The sequence below is a fragment of the Geotrypetes seraphini genome, chromosome 2 (genome assembly GCF_902459505.1).
Source record: "Geotrypetes seraphini chromosome 2, aGeoSer1.1, whole genome shotgun sequence".
Lineage (NCBI taxonomy): Eukaryota > Metazoa > Chordata > Amphibia > Gymnophiona > Dermophiidae > Geotrypetes > Geotrypetes seraphini.
This window is the reverse complement of record NC_047085.1, coordinates 122,400,600-122,418,437: the sequence shown is the minus strand read 5'-3', so window position 1 is coordinate 122,418,437 and position 17,838 is coordinate 122,400,600. Positions and strand designations below refer to the sequence as shown.

General features: G+C 43.1%; 1 protein-coding gene across 10 annotated transcripts in view; it reads left to right on the top strand.

Moving 5' to 3' along the window:
• The window catches only part of SNTG1 (syntrophin gamma 1), a 1,000,749-nt gene that overhangs the window by 506,275 nt on the left and 476,636 nt on the right, over positions 1–17,838 (top strand). For 9 of the 10 annotated variants that reach the window (XM_033934198.1, XM_033934202.1, XM_033934200.1 and 6 more), the window contains one exon: positions 3,867–3,921. In XM_033934198.1, coding sequence (XP_033790089.1) covers positions 3,895–3,921 — 27 coding nt within the window. In that variant the 5' untranslated portion in view covers positions 3,867–3,894. Of the gene's footprint in view, positions 1–3,045; positions 3,065–3,866; positions 3,922–17,838 lie in introns of those variants that run through there. The other variant, XM_033934205.1, reaches the window with a different exon arrangement.

Genomic DNA, 17,838 nt, shown 5'->3' with positions numbered 1-17,838 from the left:
TTGGGCTCTAAAGAGAAAATTAACTGCCCTGTTTTATTTATTTTTAATATTTATATGCAACTTTATAGCCTAAGTGATTTACATTCAAGTACTCAAACATTATTTTCCTAAATAATGCTTGAGTACTTGAATGTAAACCAGTGGACTCACACTCTATCTGGTGTACCTGGGGCAATGGGTGATTGGGTGACTTGCCCAGGGTTACAGAGAGCAGCATTAGATTTAACCAGGGTTACAGGGAGCAGCCTGGGATTTGAACCTGTAACCTTGGAGTGTTGGGGCTATGGCTTTGGCCACTGTGCCCTTCCTAGTGCCTAATGAGGGAACCTTTAATATCCTGATATAAAATATTATAATAGTATGAACAGTGAGGATCCCTGTAAAAGACAGGAGATCTGTGGGCTGAAGGTCAATTGATTGTCTAGGTTAACACCTAAGGTCCAGATGGAGAGATTTTAATACATAGTATGCTTATCAAGTTGAGAGAGCAGCCTCTAGAGAATTTTTTTGGTTTTGGCTTGTTAAGTTTAAATTAAGTTCTAGTCAGCAAATCTATATTGATCTCTAGGCCAGTGGTTCTCAACCCTGTCCTGGAGGACCACCAGGCCAATCGGGTTTTCAGGCTAGCCCTAATGAATATGCATGAGAGAGATTTGCATATAATGGAAGTGGCAGGCATGCAAATCCGCTCCATGCATATTCATTAGGGCTAGCCTGAAAACCCGATTGGCCTAGTGGTCCTCCAGGACAGGGTTGGGAATCACTGCTCTAGGCTATTTGTGATATCATATATCCCCTGGAAACCATTAAGTTCTAGAGTCGTCAATAACTTATGCTGGCTTTTACAAGCTGGTTTCTACTGATGACCAGCAAAGTAAATGTTCCAATGCCGTCGATTTGGAGAAGGAGCCCTTAATGTAATCAAACACAGATGAAAGCATTTAAGTATAATTTACAGCAGGACTGCAAGGTGGGCTAACAACATTTTTTCAATTAACTGGAGGAATAATGGAGGCAGGAAGGAATGAGAGGAGTGAATGTTAAAAGGTGGCCATTTTCAGGATAGCTCCCCTAAATTACCTAGACAAATCTGTTCAATATCAACCTTGTAGCATTTTACCCACAGAAATGATTTAAAAATTCCTTCATTTAGACTTTTTTTTCCCCCAAATGAATACTTAAGGTAATATTAAGATTTTCTTGTAGCATAAGAATAATCATCTCCAATTACTATTTTTGGACATTAGTGACTAAGGAAAAATATTTTGAAAAATACTGATCACTATCCCTAATTTCACAAAATGCTTTCTACTGTACATCAGTCAAAACTATCTATTCTTTTACGTTTCCAGAATGGAGTAGAAACTATTTTGGTTCCATTACAGCAAATAATTTCCTGAAAAATTGGCCTGAAGTTTTCTCAAATGTAATTGGTGCTATGAATTAATGCAAGTAGAGAAGTTGTTTTCAAACATACAGCTATGAAACTGGAAATATGATTAGCTCATTTTCAGAAATAAAATATTCCTTCTTTAAGAGCATTTCAATAGGATCGTGTGAGTATTCACCAGAGCTCCATTTAAATGAGAATATGAAACTGTATTCAGGGTAGCTTTTACACAGGGGTGCTGAAAGGTTCTCAGCCCAACCAAGAAGCGAATGACATGGAAATGGTTCAAACAAGACAAAACTTTTGTGGACACAGACATAATAAATCACTTCTGTCAATCAGAAAATGTACTGTAAGTATGGTTGGAACTTCATACACACAAACATAACTTAGACTTGTATCAATAATAAAGAAATTGGCTCATAACAGACGAGGTGTTTCTCTGGAACCTGTATCATCATTGGTCTGTAAACAAAATCCCAAAAAACAAAACCCCTCCACAACTAAAATAGGGGTTCTACTACGGCGCACTGGCCATTTTAGCGTGCGCTAAATGCTAACGCATCCATTATATTCTATGGATATGTTAGCTTTTAGCTTTTGGTGGTGTCTTAGAGTAAAAGATGAAAGAAATTCCCCTGAGGTACCCCACTGAAGAGGCTAAACAGGTGCCCCCCCCCCCCCCCCCCCCCCGTTGGGAGAAGTATGGATGGCTTGCCCAAGTGTTCCAAAACAGAAAAGAAATGCTTAGAAAGATAAGTAAACTGTGTTTTCATCTTTCTGGGTGCAAGCTAACTAATAACTGATTGCATTGCTGTTATAGCTTTTGGCTGACATCTCCATTTTCCTTTCTGTTGCCATCTGTTCTTCAAGTTTATTGTTGTGGACCTTGTTGCTTTCTTACTTACCTTTCGCCCTCCGTCATCACCCTTCTTTTTCTTTCTTTTCCCTCTTCTCTCCTGACTTATCACAACACCATAGAATATTTTTACCTCTGATTATATGTATCTAACGATTTTCTGTTGTGCTTGAATAATTGTTTTTACTCATTTATTGTTCCACGATTATGGTATTGATATTGATTGTTTGTTTCTCTCCTTTTTTTGTATTTTGATAAAATTTTCAATAAATTTTCAAGAGAAAAAAAAAAAAAAAAAGAAAAAGAAAACATACTGAAGAAATAGAAAAATATATAAAACGAATCCTGTATGAATGATTACTATTTTTATTGTAGAGGTTTTTTTTTGGGTTTTTTTTTTTTTTGGGGGGGGGGGGGGGCTTACAGACCAATGATACATGTTTCAGAGAAACTCCTTGTGTGTTATAATCCAAAGTATTGAGGTCTGTTTTTCTCCACTTTGTTTATTATTTATACAAGTCTCAGTTATGTTTGTGTGTATGAGGTTCCAGCCATACTTATAACAGTACATTTTCTAATGGATATGGTTCAATCAATGACCTGAAACAATGTCAACAAACATAGAATTTTGTTTCTGCAAATTGGCACTTAATGAAATAAGATAACATTCTTTTTAGCTACAGTGGCAACATAATGCTCAGAATTCAGGAAGCTGGTTGGTTCGACTGAGAGCTTTTCAGCACCCCTTCATAGTGACCAAGTTAATTAAGAAGATAATTTCTGGTAATAAAAATGCAGGTTCATCAAAAATGAAGGTAACTCTGGTTTATTACATTTGAAAGCAATCCACTAGCACACTGTAATCTCATCGCAGTAATTTCTTTTTATAAAAACGCCTATGGTGCTTTGATTTAAGGGCTCCTTTTACTAAGGCGCGCTAGCGTTATTAGTGCATGCACAAGATTAGCGCGCGCTATAGCACACGCTAGCTGAAAAATGACCACCTGCGGTAGCAGCTAGCACGCGGGGCACTTTAGCGTGCGCTAAGTGCTACTAGCGCACCTTTGTAAAAGGAGCCCTAAGTTCCATCAAGCATTTCAGTTATGAGGGAGTACTGAAAAGTTCTCATCCTAACCAAGAAGATAATGACATGGATATGGTTCAGTCAATGATCTGAAACAATGTCAAAAAAACACAGAATTTTGTTTCTGCAGATTGGCACTTAATGAAATATGATAACACACTTTTCAGCTACAGTGGCAAAATAACGCTCAGAATTTAGGAAGTTGGTTGGGCTGAGAAATTTCCAGCACCCCCCTTGTAGCTTAGACAAACTGGGGGACATATTACCTATGACCCTCTTATGAATTCATTGTTGTACTAAGCAGATTAACAAATACACCCTCCCCCATTTTAAAAAGTTGCCCCAGAGCCCATAGGAATTTAAATGGCTTCAGGGCTTTTGCCACACTGCAGTTGCTAGCACGGTTTTGTAAAAGAGAGGGACAATTCATTAAATATTTTAAATACAATAATTTATAGAATTGAATAGCAGATTCATAGCTCATTCATTCTTTCCAGTTCAAAATAACCTTTATACGTATGTATGTTTTTTAGACAAACATCCCCTTCTGTGTCATAGCACATGGATTTCAGAACATCCTGTGAAGAGGCAAGTATATGAACTTTCTTCTAATTTTGTCATATAACCATAAAAGTATATTTGTTTTGATAATATGGGGCATATTTCATCCAAATTTAGGACAGAATAATTAATAGAGAAAATCTATTTGTTGACTTTCATGCATAAAAATATTTCAAATTCTGTTATTAAAACTATCCTCAAATGTAGCTGTGATTATGTCTGAGAATGAATATGCCCCACTGTGAATTACGTCATATAATACCTCCTTCATTCCAATGCCATTTTCACATGTAGGGAATTGGAAAAGGATGCAATATAAACTGGTCTATCCAGAATAAGAGGACAGGGTGAAATATGCTTGATCAAACTTCAGTCATCAATCTTCCTCAGTTAAAAACTATTCCCACAAATATGATTTCATAGGTGTCGGGGGTGGGGGGGGAAGATAAATACATGATAACCATTTGCTTATCGTTAAGAATTAGCAGAAAGTATTCATACCAGAGCCGGAGAAGTAGAGTGGATGTTGAAGACACACAATGAGTGAGTTGTTGGAGGTCAAAAATATTCTTAATATGAGGGTAGTTTTGAAATGTTTGGTAAAAAAAAGCAAGTTAAACAACGTAGTCTTCATCAAGGGCTATACACTTAGACCCAGATTCTTGAACCAGTGCTAATTTTGTTAGACGCCAGTATATGTCCAAACTCAGTTAAAAATGCCATTCAAAAGGCGTTTAACTGAGTTGTAAGGCGCCTACCAGCACCTAAAAATTGGCACTGGAATCACACCTACAGATGTACTTTAGGCCGCTGAACACCACTGTGGGCATGGTTAACACCGAAAGTGATAGGTGACCTAAAGTGCCTCTGTAGGAGTGATTCACATCATAGATAGGCACCAGAAATGTAGATCAGAAAAACCCTTGCCTACATTTCTGTTACCTATTTTTGCCAGCGATGCGATTCTGTACCCAGCGCTGTTGCATGATTGACACACAATCAGTGGCTGCTTTTAAGGCAGCTGCCTATCATGGCACCGGTTACAGAATCTGGGCCTTAGTCCAACAAATTTCCAGGGTTTTTTTGTAAGCTTTTTCCTATGATACAAAAAAAACTGGAAATTCGGAGACTACGTTGTTTAACTTGCTTTTTTGCCAAGCTTTTCAAACCACCCTCATAAATGCCTCCATGGACCAATGGGCATTAGCCCTCCTGGGAATTGGGATGGTTATAGGCATGGAATCTATACTTTATTCACTTACATTTCTTCCTCAAGAAAAGTAACTTTAAAAAAAAACTATAAAAGGACATACAGTACTCCCTCAACAATCACGGGGGGGGGGGGGGGGGAGGGGAGGAGGGTTCCATTCCAGGAATACCAGCAAATTTTGAAAATCTGCAAATGTGGTTTTGGAGCGGATCGGAAGCAGGAGAGGGCAGCTGGGGCGCCGGCAGGTGCTGAAAATTGGGTGCGAGATCATTCTTATATTTTTCAACCACCTCTTCTGGAAACTAGTCAGGCTACACCATATCTTCTTGCTGTATTAAGTTTCTTGGTGATGATCGATGTAAGATTCTTTAGTTTGATATTGTGTGCTTGCTTGTATTATGCAAGCTGTCTGTTTCTCTTGTTGACTCGTTAATAAAAAATGATTACAAAAAAAAAGAAGGAGCTGCTTTGACATGCTATCTGGCATGTCAAAGCAGTTCCTGATTGGTGAAGCCTGACTTTAGTTGGAAAATACCATGAAAGACTGAGTCCGCGATTCACGAACCGCAAATTCACGGGGATTTACTGTGTTCATTTCCTCTTCTGCCAATGGAACTCTTCCCCAATGAGCATAATCATATATGGTTTGGGGTTTTTTTGTTTTTTTTAATTATAATTTTCAATAAATGTTTACAAAAGCATATACAGGATATGGAAATCAAAGAAATTACAATCTAAATAAAATAAAACAAAGTAGGAAAATCCATCAAGCCACATTAAAGGGAGATGAGTGTAATAATATATGAGAAATAAATATAAAAGGAAAGAGATACAATATTTTTTCTCCATAAGATGCACCTGACCATTAGACACACCTTAGATTTAGAGGAGGAAAAACCAAGAAAAATATATTCTGAACCAAATTGTGCCTCTAAACCCAGCCCCCTAGAAAAATAGACAAATATACTACAGCAGACAGATTTTGATCACTGAATTGAAATCCTACCTTTGTTGTCTGGTGATTTCTAGTTTCACTAGATAGTTCTTTCTTTCATTAGTTCTTTCTTTCGGTTCTTTCTTTCTTTCATTAGTTCTTTCTTTCCTTATTTCCTTAGGCCCAACAATTTTCTCTTTCTATTTCCTCTCTCTCTCTCCTTCCTTCCTTCCTATGTTACAAGTTCTTGCCCCCTCACCTTCCCTGCCTTCCAGCCTTTGTCCTTCCTCCCTCTCACACCGAAGCCTGCCTGCCTCCCTCCCTCACTCCCTTCCGCACCCAAGTCTGCCTCCCTCCCACACTGAGGCCTGCCTGCCTTCCTCCCTGCTGCATCGATTCCTTCTCCCTGGTCCACTGCTTGCCCACTGCTGCCGCAACTCCACAAAGGGAAGGGTCGGCGGCGTGCAATTGGGCCCACAAACCTTCCCCCGATGTCAGAATTGACGTCGGGGCAAGACTTGTGGGCCCGATTGCACGCCGCCGGCCCTTCTCTTCCTTTCCTGTGGTGGCAAGCAGGTAAGAGGGTGGCGACCAACACCAGCAATGGCGGGGGGCGATAAGTAGCAGCAGAACACCGGGGGGGAGGGCGTAGGTGTATTTGCTCCATAAGACGCACCCCCTTTTCCACCCTCTTTTTGGGGGGTGGAAAAAGTGCATCTCATGGAGCTAAAAATACGGTACTTTTTCCTTAAATTCTACAGGCAAATTTTCAATAATAAACTCCTCTAATAGAAATTAGTTAACTTAAGCTTTAAGAAATCATTTTCCTTCATGAAATTGTATTAACTGATCAGGATCCCCAAAAATATAATCTTTGTTTTGAAAATTTACCAAACATTTACAGGGGAACTTCAAGAAAAATGTGGCTCCAGATTTCACAACTCAAAGTTTTAAGGCTAAAAACCCCTTCCTTCTGAATTGAGTTGATCTTGCCACATCAGGAAATATCTGCATCTTAGAACCACAGAATAAAGCACTTTTATTTTTTAAATATAATTTCATAATCAGTAGTTTATCACTCTCACTCAAACAAGTTACCAGAAGAGTGGTTCTAGACTGTATTGAATCTTGAGAATCTTTAAGAAACCCCAAGCCTATATCAATAGATTCCAAGTGGTCCATTCCTTCCTGGGTTGGAACTTTTTTGTTTAACAGGTATATAATAAAGAGAAGTGACAGGCATTGTATCAGAATTTTCCACACCCCAAATCTCCTTGAGATACTTTTGAAAAATAATCTTAGGAGAGATTAAATGAGTTTTGTGGAAATTTATCATTCTTAGGTTTCTAGACCTTACAGCATTCTCCATTGACTCAAGTTTTAAATGATATCATATATGTTTGTACAGGGATTTCTTATTTAACATTTATACAAATGACAAAGAAAGGACAGTTGGCTATGGTATGGTATCACTGTATGTAGATTAGGTGATGTGTTAGTTACAAGGGGCAGCTGAAACATTGACACATTTCCAACTATCTAGCAGGCTATTGCTGCAAACCAGATGGCAGCATTTTACATTAAAAGAAAAAAGTTCAAGGATAGTAAATCACCATATGAATCTAAAGGAGAGAAAAGCTAAAAAGGAGTGTGAGGGATTTATTTTTTCCATTGAAATAGTGCCAATGGACGCCTGGAAAGACTTTCAGGGGAGGTGATAGCAGCTACAGTAGTGGCAAAGTCAAACATATAGAATAAACACAAATGTGCCATAACTGAGATGAAAGAAATGGAGAAAGCCGTAGATTAAGAACTATGACAGCCCATTTACCGAGAGCAATGTCTATCACTAACTATCGAAGCTAAAAGTAAACAAAGCCTGTCCTCTCATCAGCAGTACGTTGCTGTGAAGATCAGGGCCTGGCCTCCCTGCCGTCCAAGCAAGGTGACATGCCCAATTTCCTAAGCAATGTAAAGGTGTATGTCGTTGACTCATATGCTGTGCTTACCCTCCACTACCCGGGATAGCGAAACCTCGCTTATCGCGGGTTCCCCCCAAGTGCTGTAGCTGCGGCCTATATGCTACCCACTGCATGGGTATGCAAAGGTACTGATAACTTTTCGTACTGAATCGCCTCAGTGTAATGAAATATACTCAACCCACTGCACGGGTTTCATCAACTGATATTTGCAAAACTTCATCAACTGATATAACTTCATTGTCTCCGCTTACTCAAGTTATGTATGCAACCCACCATATATATATGGCCCTGTACTGATGAGCCTAGCCAATGTAGGAGCCTAGCAAATGTACCGAGGAGGACATGCTATGTACTGATAAGCCTAGCCAATGTAGAGCACATGCGATGTGCTGATAAGCGTTGCCAATGTACCGAGGAGCACATGCAATGTGCTGATAAGCATTGCCAATGTACCGAGGAGCACATGCAATGTGCTGATAAGCGTTGCCAATGTACCGGTGGCCGTGGAAGCCCCTGCTGTTAGAGCCGCTGATGTTGTATTGCTGATATTGTGCTGCCGTAGAAGCTGGCGCTGCAGTTGCTGATATTGTGCTGCCGTAGAAGCTGCCGCTGCAGTTGAGGCCGTGGAAGCCTCTGCTGTAATAAGCCAATGTAGAGCATTTGCGATATGCTGATAAGCGTTGATAAGCGTTGCCACTGTACAGCGGAGCACATGCAATGTGCTGATGTACCGAGCATGCAATGTGCTGATAAGCGTTGCTGATGTACCAAGGAGCACATGCAATGTGCTGATAAGCGTTGCCAATGTACCGGTGGCCGTGGAAGCCCCTGCTGTTAGAGCCGCTGATGTTGTATTGCTGATATTGTGCTGCCGTAGAAGCTGGCGCTGCAGTTGCTGATATTGTGCTGCCGTAGAAGCTGCCGCTGCAGTTGAGGCCGTGGAAGCCTCTGCTGTAATAAGCCAATGTAGAGCATTTGCGATATGCTGATAAGCGTTGATAAGCGTTGCCACTGTACAGCGGAGCACATGCAATGTGCTGATGTACCGAGCATGCAATGTGCTGATAAGCGTTGCTGATGTACCAAGGAGCACATGCAATGTGCTGATAAGCGTTGCCAATGTACCGGTGGCCGTGGAAGCCCCTGCTGTTAGAGCCGCTGATGTTGTATTGCTGATATTGTGCTGCCGTAGAAGCTGGCGCTGCAGTTGCTGATATTGTGCTGCCGTAGAAGCTGCCGCTGCAGTTGAGGCCGTGGAAGCCTCTGCTGTAATAAGCCAATGTAGAGCATTTGCGATATGCTGATAAGCGTTGATAAGCGTTGCCACTGTACAGCGGAGCACATGCAATGTGCTGATGTACCGAGCATGCAATGTGCTGATAAGCGTTGCTGATGTACCAAGGAGCACATGCAATGTGCTGATAAGCGTTGCCAATGTACCGGTGGCCGTGGAAGCCCCTGCTGTTAGAGCCGCTGATGTTGTATTGCTGATATTGTGCTGCCGTAGAAGCTGGCGCTGCAGTTGAGGCCGTGGAAGCCTCTGCTGTTGTATATTGCTGATATTGTGCTGCCGTAGAAGCTGCCGCTGCAGTTGAGGCCGTGGAAGCCTCTGCTGTTGTATATTGCTGATATTGTGCTGCCGTAGAAGCTGCCGCTGCAGTTGAGGCCGTGGAAGCCTCTGCTGTTGTATATTGCTGATATTGTGCTGCCGTAGAAGCTGCCGCTGCAGTTGAGGCCGTGGAAGCCTCTGCTGCTGTATATTGCTGATATTGTGCTGCCGTAGAAGCTGCCGCTGCAGTTGAGGCCGTGGAAGCCTCTGCTGTAATAAGCCAATGTAGAGCATTTGCGATGTGCTGATAAGCGTTGCCAATGTACCGAGGAGCACATGCCATGTGCTGATAAGCGTTGCCACTGTACAGCGGAGCACATGCAATGTGCTGATGTACCGAGGAGCACGTGCAATGTGCTGATAAGCGTTGCCAATGTACCAAGGAGCACATGCCATGTGCTGATAAGCATTGCTACTGTACAGAGGAGCACATGCAATGTGCTGATGTACCGAGGAGCACATGCAATGTGCTGATAAGCGTTGCCGATGTACCGCGGAGCACATGCAATGTGCTGATAAGCGTTGCCAATGTACCGAGGAGCACATGCCATGTGCTGATAAATGTGCTGATGTACCGAGGAGCACATGCAATGTGCTGATAAGCGTTGCCAATGTACCGAGGAGCACATGCAATGTGCTGATAAGCCTAGCCAATGTACAGAGGAGCGTATCCAATGCACAGAGGAGCCTATTCGATGTACTGATAAGCCTAGCACATGCAATGCGCTGATAAGCCTAGCCAATGTACAGAGGAGCGTATCCAATGTACTGATAAGCCTAGCCAATGTACAGAGGAGTATATCTAGTGTACCGATACAGAGGAGCACATCCCATGTACTGATAAGCTTAGCCAATGTACAGAGGAGCACCTGCAATGCGCTGATAAGCCTAGGCAATGTACAGAGGAGCATATCCAATGTACCGATACAGAGGAGCACCTCCAATGTACTGATAAGCTTAGCCAATGTACAGAGGAGCATATCCAATGTACTGATAGAGGAGCATATACCGAGGAGTATATCCAATGTACTGATACCGAGGAGCACATGCAATGTGGCCTAGCCAATGTACAGAGGAGGATATCCAATGTACTGATAGAGGAGCATATCCAATGTACTGATAAGCCTAGCCAATGTACGGGGGAGCGTATCCAATGTGCTGCCTACCTAATGTACAGGGGAGCCTAGCAAATGTACAGAGGAGTATATCTAATGTACTGATGAGCCTAGCGATGTACAGAGGATCCAGAGTACAATGTACTGATAAGACTAGCCAATATACCGAGGAGCATATCCCCTGTACTGATAAGCCTAGCCAATGTACCGAGGAGCATATCCCATGTACTGATGAGCCTAGCCAATGTACAGAGGAGCATACCCGATGTCCTGATACAGAGGAGCATATCCAATGTACTGACGAACCTAGCCAATGTACAGAGGAGCATATCCAATGTACTGATGAACCTAGAGGAGCATATCCCATATACTGATGAACTTAGACGATGTATAGAGGAGCATTCAATGTACGGATAAGTCTAGCAGCCTATCCAATGTACTGATAAGCCTAGGCAATGTACCGATGAGCATGTACTGATATCCCCTGTACTGATAAGCTTCGCCAATGCACAAGGGAGCATAACCAATGTACTGATGAGCCTAGCGATGTACAGGGGAGCATATCAGAGGAGCATATCCAATGTACTGATGAGCCTAGCTATGCACAGAGAATTACCGAGGAGCGTATCCAATGTACTGATGAGCCTAGCAATGCACAGAGGCTCCAATGTAAAATATCTGGATCAGTGTGTAGATATCAAACTATGCTGTTGAGGTAACGTAAACCTTCTTAATGAAGGTCTTATGTAAGTCGTTAAATGGATAAAGCGATAGTAGGCCCTTTAAGGTAAATTAAAATGATTTGTGAATTTATATTAATTTATTGTTGTGTTGTACACCCCAATGTAAGGGCCGATAAAGCCATGTCCCTTCATGTATCGGACTTACCTCCCAGATGCTGATTATCGCATTGCCGCTGCTTGTACAGGATTCCAGAGGTCAGCTGATGTGGTCTCTGTGCTCTCGAATGAAGCCAGTGTTGTACAGTAGTATACATCGGATCCATGAATCGAAGTCTAAGGGCAGGACCTGTGAATCGAAGTTCCCGCCGAGTGGATGCTGCCCCAATCTCGGGAGATCCTATCCTAGGCTAAGCAATTGGACTATCTCATTTGCCCTCTAGCTTAGTGGGGTTAAAATTGCGGGCGGTGCTGAGCTCCAGCTGAGATGTGCGGCCGTAGAAGCCGCGGTGGTAGCGCCTCTTTGGTGCTGGTGGCTTCTTCGGCACGGCGGCATGGATCGTGACTTGTGCTGTCGAGAAATACTTATAGAATGATACAGTAAGTACCGGCATAAGGAGAGTGGAACATGATTGTATATCAGCATGTCATGTCAAAGGAAAACAGAGCGGCCTCCAACTAGTGTCTTCCTTGTTTTATGAGGTAAAGTTATATAGCAGAAATTAATAAGGAAAAAACAGTACATTTGTAGGTTGTCGGCAGTCAAATCCAGTTGCCACAGCTATTCCCTATTGCAAGTTCTAGTTAAATTCTCGGAAATAAGAAATTTATCACTAAAGATAATTCCCGGAAATAAGAAATTTATAGTTAAAGAAAATTCATTGAATGAAGAAATGTGATGAGTCCAGTGTCATCGCTGTCTCATTAATTGGAATAACTGGAAAGATAAATGCTTTTAATATTTCTCATCCCAAGGATAAGAATTATCGGATCATTAAAATTAGCTGATTGGATAGATGGGAAGACTCGAAATAACCCGTGAAGCATAACTTCCTCATCTAGCACAGCCCTGAAGGCAAGGTCTTATATTTTGCCCAGCACATTGCAGCCGAGAAGTAGACTCAGGTAGCAATAAGGAAAGCACAGAATGCAGAGAATTACACTCAGATAGCAATAGGGGAATCCGAATGCAGGGAATTGTCAAGATAATTAAATTTGTCGATCCCTCCCTGCAGAAACCGCAGCGATGGCCGTGCCGAGACATGTGGCCGTGGCTGGCAGCCTCCCGGGTGCCCGGAGCGGTCACCCGCCATCTGCCTCGTCGGACCCAGGTAGAAATGCAAATGCACTTTTCTATAGTTAAAAGAAAATTAGGACAAGTTCCTGGAGGAACAGCTCATGGCTGCCACTGAGACCCTGGGCGGGTGCCCAAAGCGGTCAACCGTCATCTGCCTCGTCGGACACAGGTAGATTCCTGGTGTTACGTCCAGACTGAGTCAATATCCAATGGTGCATTTCCACAGGTTTTACTCCCTCTGTCCAAAGAAAAGCGCACTACTGTACGCTGTTCTTCGATGGTGTAATCTTGCAAAGGAGCGCCTATGTTTCTGACCTCGCGGCTGCCACATGACTAAACTCCGAGTGCTATACCGAGCGTGGATAAACAATCCGACAGGCAACGTGCGAGTACATATGTTCCGGTTCTTGCGTAATTTAACAATTGCCTTTAATTTTTGATTCGCCCTCGTATTAGTTTGTAGGAAGTAATCAGGGTAAGGATGAACTGAAATTAGTTCAATTGAAGCTCTGTCCCTTTCTGAGGAAGTTTCAAGCCACACGGTGGCTGTAACAGTTTCAGTTTAATAACATTAGTCATGTTTGGGTTAATTAGCATTTTTGTTAAATCTGATTAATGATTAGATTATACGTTCTTTATTTGGGGTAATTAAGACACTGGAGCTCTGTTAAGAAGTATGATTCCTGCATAGTTTATACTGAAGAAGAGAACGCAGAAAGAGAAATGAAGAAAATTAAACATTTGAACATAGAAACATTATTTTTCTCCTAATTCTGTTCAGTTCATCATGGAGAAAAATTTTTTTTTTTTTGAAAATGGTACTATGCTATAATCAGCACGAGTAACTAAGAAATACTGATGCACCAAATAAAAGGACCCCTCTTCCAATTGCTTTTAAGCTCCGAACCACACCCGATCCGCAATGGGCCCCCGTCGGGCCATACCGCCGCGTACAACGCCCCAGCCATGGGCCCAGGGCACGGACAGCAACCGTTAGCGGCCGGTCGTAGTCGGGATGCCACGCGGCCCAGTGCGGCCGCAGGCTGCCATGATGCCTGGTTCGGGGTGGGAGCATGGCAGCTGGGAGGCAGCGACCCCAATCCCCTTCCCCCACCGCCGGAGTGCTTAGGGAGGGGAAGGACGCTGCTGCAATGGGCCCCGCGTGGCAGGAGACCCCTATCCCCCCTTTCCCCACCGCCGGATTGTTCAGGGAGGGGAAGGAAGATAGCCACGCATCGCGGGAGGGATGGCGCCAGGGACCGCCGCCTCGCCGCAGCAGGAGATGGGCCGCGCAGCTAAAACCGGCCGCGTCGGGACGAGCAGTTGGCTGCCGCTCCCGGCGCCCCCGGCAACAGAGGCAAATCCCCCCCTCGCGGCACAGACGGGCCCGCAACGCTGCCCGTGCAGCAGCCCCCAGCGCTCACACCCGCAGGTCCCCTCACAGCGCCCGGGCCGCTGGGACCCCGAAGCCGCGGCCGTCCCCCCGCCCACCGCAAGGCACAGAGCCAGAGAGGGCAACAAACGAGGTGAGGAACCCAATGCCTTATTTTTTTTTTTTTTTTTTTTTTTTTTTTTTTTTTTTTTTGAGAGTGAGCGGGAAGGAAGTCGCGTCCGCCCCGTGCGCGCACCCGGACGGAGAGAGCGCACGCAGCAAGAGAGGACACTCGGCGAAAAGGAGCCGCAGACGGGAGCTCCCGGCCACGCGCCCAGGCCGCCCGTGCAGCGGCCCATCCCCGCCGAGGCCCCCAGCGCCCCCACCCGCCGGTCCACTGGCAACGCCTGGGCCGTCGGGGCCACCAAGACACGGCCGCACTCCGCCCACCCCAATGCACAGAGCCAGAGAGAGAACCTCCCTCCGTGGCGACCAGCCACCCAAATCCCTGCAAGCGAAGACGACGGCAAAGCCCGTTGCTGCCGGCCTGTGCAGTCGAGGGTGAGCGGGAGGGAAGCCGCGTCCGCCTCATGTGAAGCCGGATCGAAAGGGGCGACCTCCCCTCCGCTCACCCTAATCTATCCTACCCCCCTTCCCCCCCCCCCCTGCGCCTAGCCGATTGGCCCCCAAGGCTTCGGCCGATTTGTCATCGCTCCTCCCTAGGTGGTTCGGAGCTTGTTCTGACAGCCCATTTACCGAGAGCAATGTCTATCACTAACTATCGAAGCTAAAAGTAAACAAAGCCATGGGGCCGGATAATCTACACCCCAGAGTACTTTGGGAATTAAGAGATGTCCTGGCGGAACCGTTAGCCGCGCTTTTCAATCTTTCCCTAAGCAAGGGAAAAGTCCCATTGGACTGGAAAACTGCTAACATCATTCCGCTTCACAAAAAGGGAAGCAAGTTGGAGGCTGAAAATTACAGACCGGTGAGTCTTGCATCAATAGTGTGTAAACTTATGGAAACGTTGATTAAAAACAGATTGGATACTTTTCTGGACGACGAAAGACTGAGGGATCCCCACCAGCATGGATTTACAAAGGGAAGGTCTTGTCAAACCAATGTGATAAGCTTCTTTGACTGGGTAACGAAACAACTGGATGGGGGACAATCCCTGGATATCGTGTATTCAGACTTCAGTAGAGCTTTTGATAATGTCTCACACCGTAGGTTATTAAACAAGATGAATACAATGGGTCTGAGAGATACATTGACTGCATGGGTTAAAGACTGGCTTCGTGGCAGACTTCAGAGTGTGGTAGTAAATGGTATTCCCTCGGAAATGGAGGAAGTGACCAGTGGAGTGCCACAGGGCTCGGTTTTGGGTCCGATACTATTTAATATATTTGTAAGGGATCTACCTCAGGGACTTCGAGGTAAAATTGCGTTATTTGCAGATGACCCTAAACTATGCAACATTGTGGGCAGCGCAACCGAGCCTGACAGCGCAACCGTGCCAGACACTATGAGGCAGGACCTACTTTTACTTATACTTGGCAACTGAGTTTTAATCAACCAAGAAAAAGAGAGAAAAAATTAGTATACAAATAAGAAGGGCAAAAACTAGTCGAATCAAAAATAAGCCCCTCACATTCAATAACGTCAAAATAATGCAATATTAAACATGGAAAAGCAAAAAAGTATAAATGTCAGAAATAGACTTATAAACAATTTACAAAACTTTATTCATTTCAGAGATATTATAATATGAAAAGTATCATTAACTTAATAAGACTATTATAAAATCAGTATAAAGATATATAAAAGACTCAAGCCCCACTAGCAAAAATTGTAAGCTTCATGATCATGAATGAAAAAGGGATCCCAATAGCAAAAGTTTCCACCCTTTGAACACTATTAAATCTAGAAAATATCATCTATATAAACCAAGAAGAGTGCTCAGAAACAAAAGCATCAATAGTAGGATGAATAGATACAATATTAAATGTATAAAACAAACATGTATGGTAGCATAACAGCTTAAAAGCTGCAAAAACGATTACATTCAATAACAGTTACATACAGAGCAAACACAAGCAGAAAAAGCACATGAAAGGGTCACCTAACAATCAAGTGAAAATATCGTGCAAAAATAAAAAGTTCAATCAGGTAAAAAGTGAAAACAAGTTCAGACAAAATCCGAACAAAAAAAGTTTAAAGCAAATGTCCTGAAAGCAAAACAAGTCCAAAAAAAGAACCAAAGAAAGAAATAAAGTCCTTAGAATCCTAGGACTGAAAATCCTGTATACTAAAGTCTTTGACATAAGGTAAGGGACCACCACGGATACACCAGAAGTTCACAGTCAAGAAGCCCACGAGCAAGAGGGGCAGTTCTAAAATCAGAGTCATGAACATTCTTCTTAACTCATTCTTAACTCATTCTTCCTCCTTCCTTCTTCCTTGACACAGGCTGTGTTTCAAGCTTTCTTTTTCAAAAGGAAGAAAAGGATTCAAAAGGATTCAACTGAGTTTTAATGCCAAAAAGTGTAAGGTGTTGCACCTTGGTAGCAATAACCCCTGCAGAACATACACCCTGAATGGTGAAAACTTAACAAGAACCATTGCAGAAAGAGACCTGGGTGTAATCATTAGTGAAAATATGAAAACTGCCAATCAGGTGGAGAAAGCTTCAGCCAAGGCTAAACAAATGCTAGGTTGCATCCGGAGAAGTTTTATCAGCCGTAAGCCTGAAGTCATAATGCCGTTGTACAGGTCGATGGTGAGACCTCATCTGGAGTACTGTGTTCAGTTTTGGAGGCCACATTATCAAAAGGATGTGAAGAGAATGGAGTCGGTTCAGCGTATAGCCACTAAGATGGTCTCAGGACTTAAGGATCTCCCATATGAAGAACGTCTAAGCAGGCTGCAGTTATATTCTCTCGAAGAACGCAGAGAAAGGGGTGACATGATAGACATTTAAATATCTTACGGGCCGTATTGAGGTGGAGGAAGATCTCTTCTTCCTTACGGGTTCCACGGCAACCAGAGGGCATCCGCTCAAACTCAAGGGTGACATCAGGAAATACTTCTTCACCGAAAGAGTGGTTGATCGATGGAATGGTCTTCCACGTCAGGTAGTTGAGGCCAGTAACACGGTGCCTAAAAATGTCAAAAGAATCTATTTCATAATGTATATTTCACAAAGACATTGTTTCCCTTTTGAAATAGTCTGTATGGTGCAATAAGAGTGGAAAATAAGTGATTAAGACGGTTAGACAGAAACAAGAAAAACGGAAGAATCTGCCTTTTTAGAGAAGATTTTTTTCAGAAAATATTTGTTTAATAAAAATAATTTAAAATAAATCATAATTGTATGAGTATAAGGAAGGGGGGGGTGGAAACCCATGACGTGAACAGGAGTAAGTGAAAGTCTTTCACGATATGAACCGAATTGGGAACAAGACTCCATATTCTGAGGCTCATCACCCTTGTTAAAATAACATATCTACATTTTTAAGAGATATACCATACAGATGGTTTTAGGATATTTAATATATTTCATAAAAACAACATAGATGCTTATATGCTTTTATAAAATAGGCTCAAAAAAATTTAGCCAATAGCATATTCACAGTCTAAATAACAAATCTTCTGTACCAAAACTGCACTAACCCCCTCTTTTATGAACACATAGCATGGGTTTTAGCGCCGGCAGTGGCAGTAACTGCTCTGATGCTCATAGAAT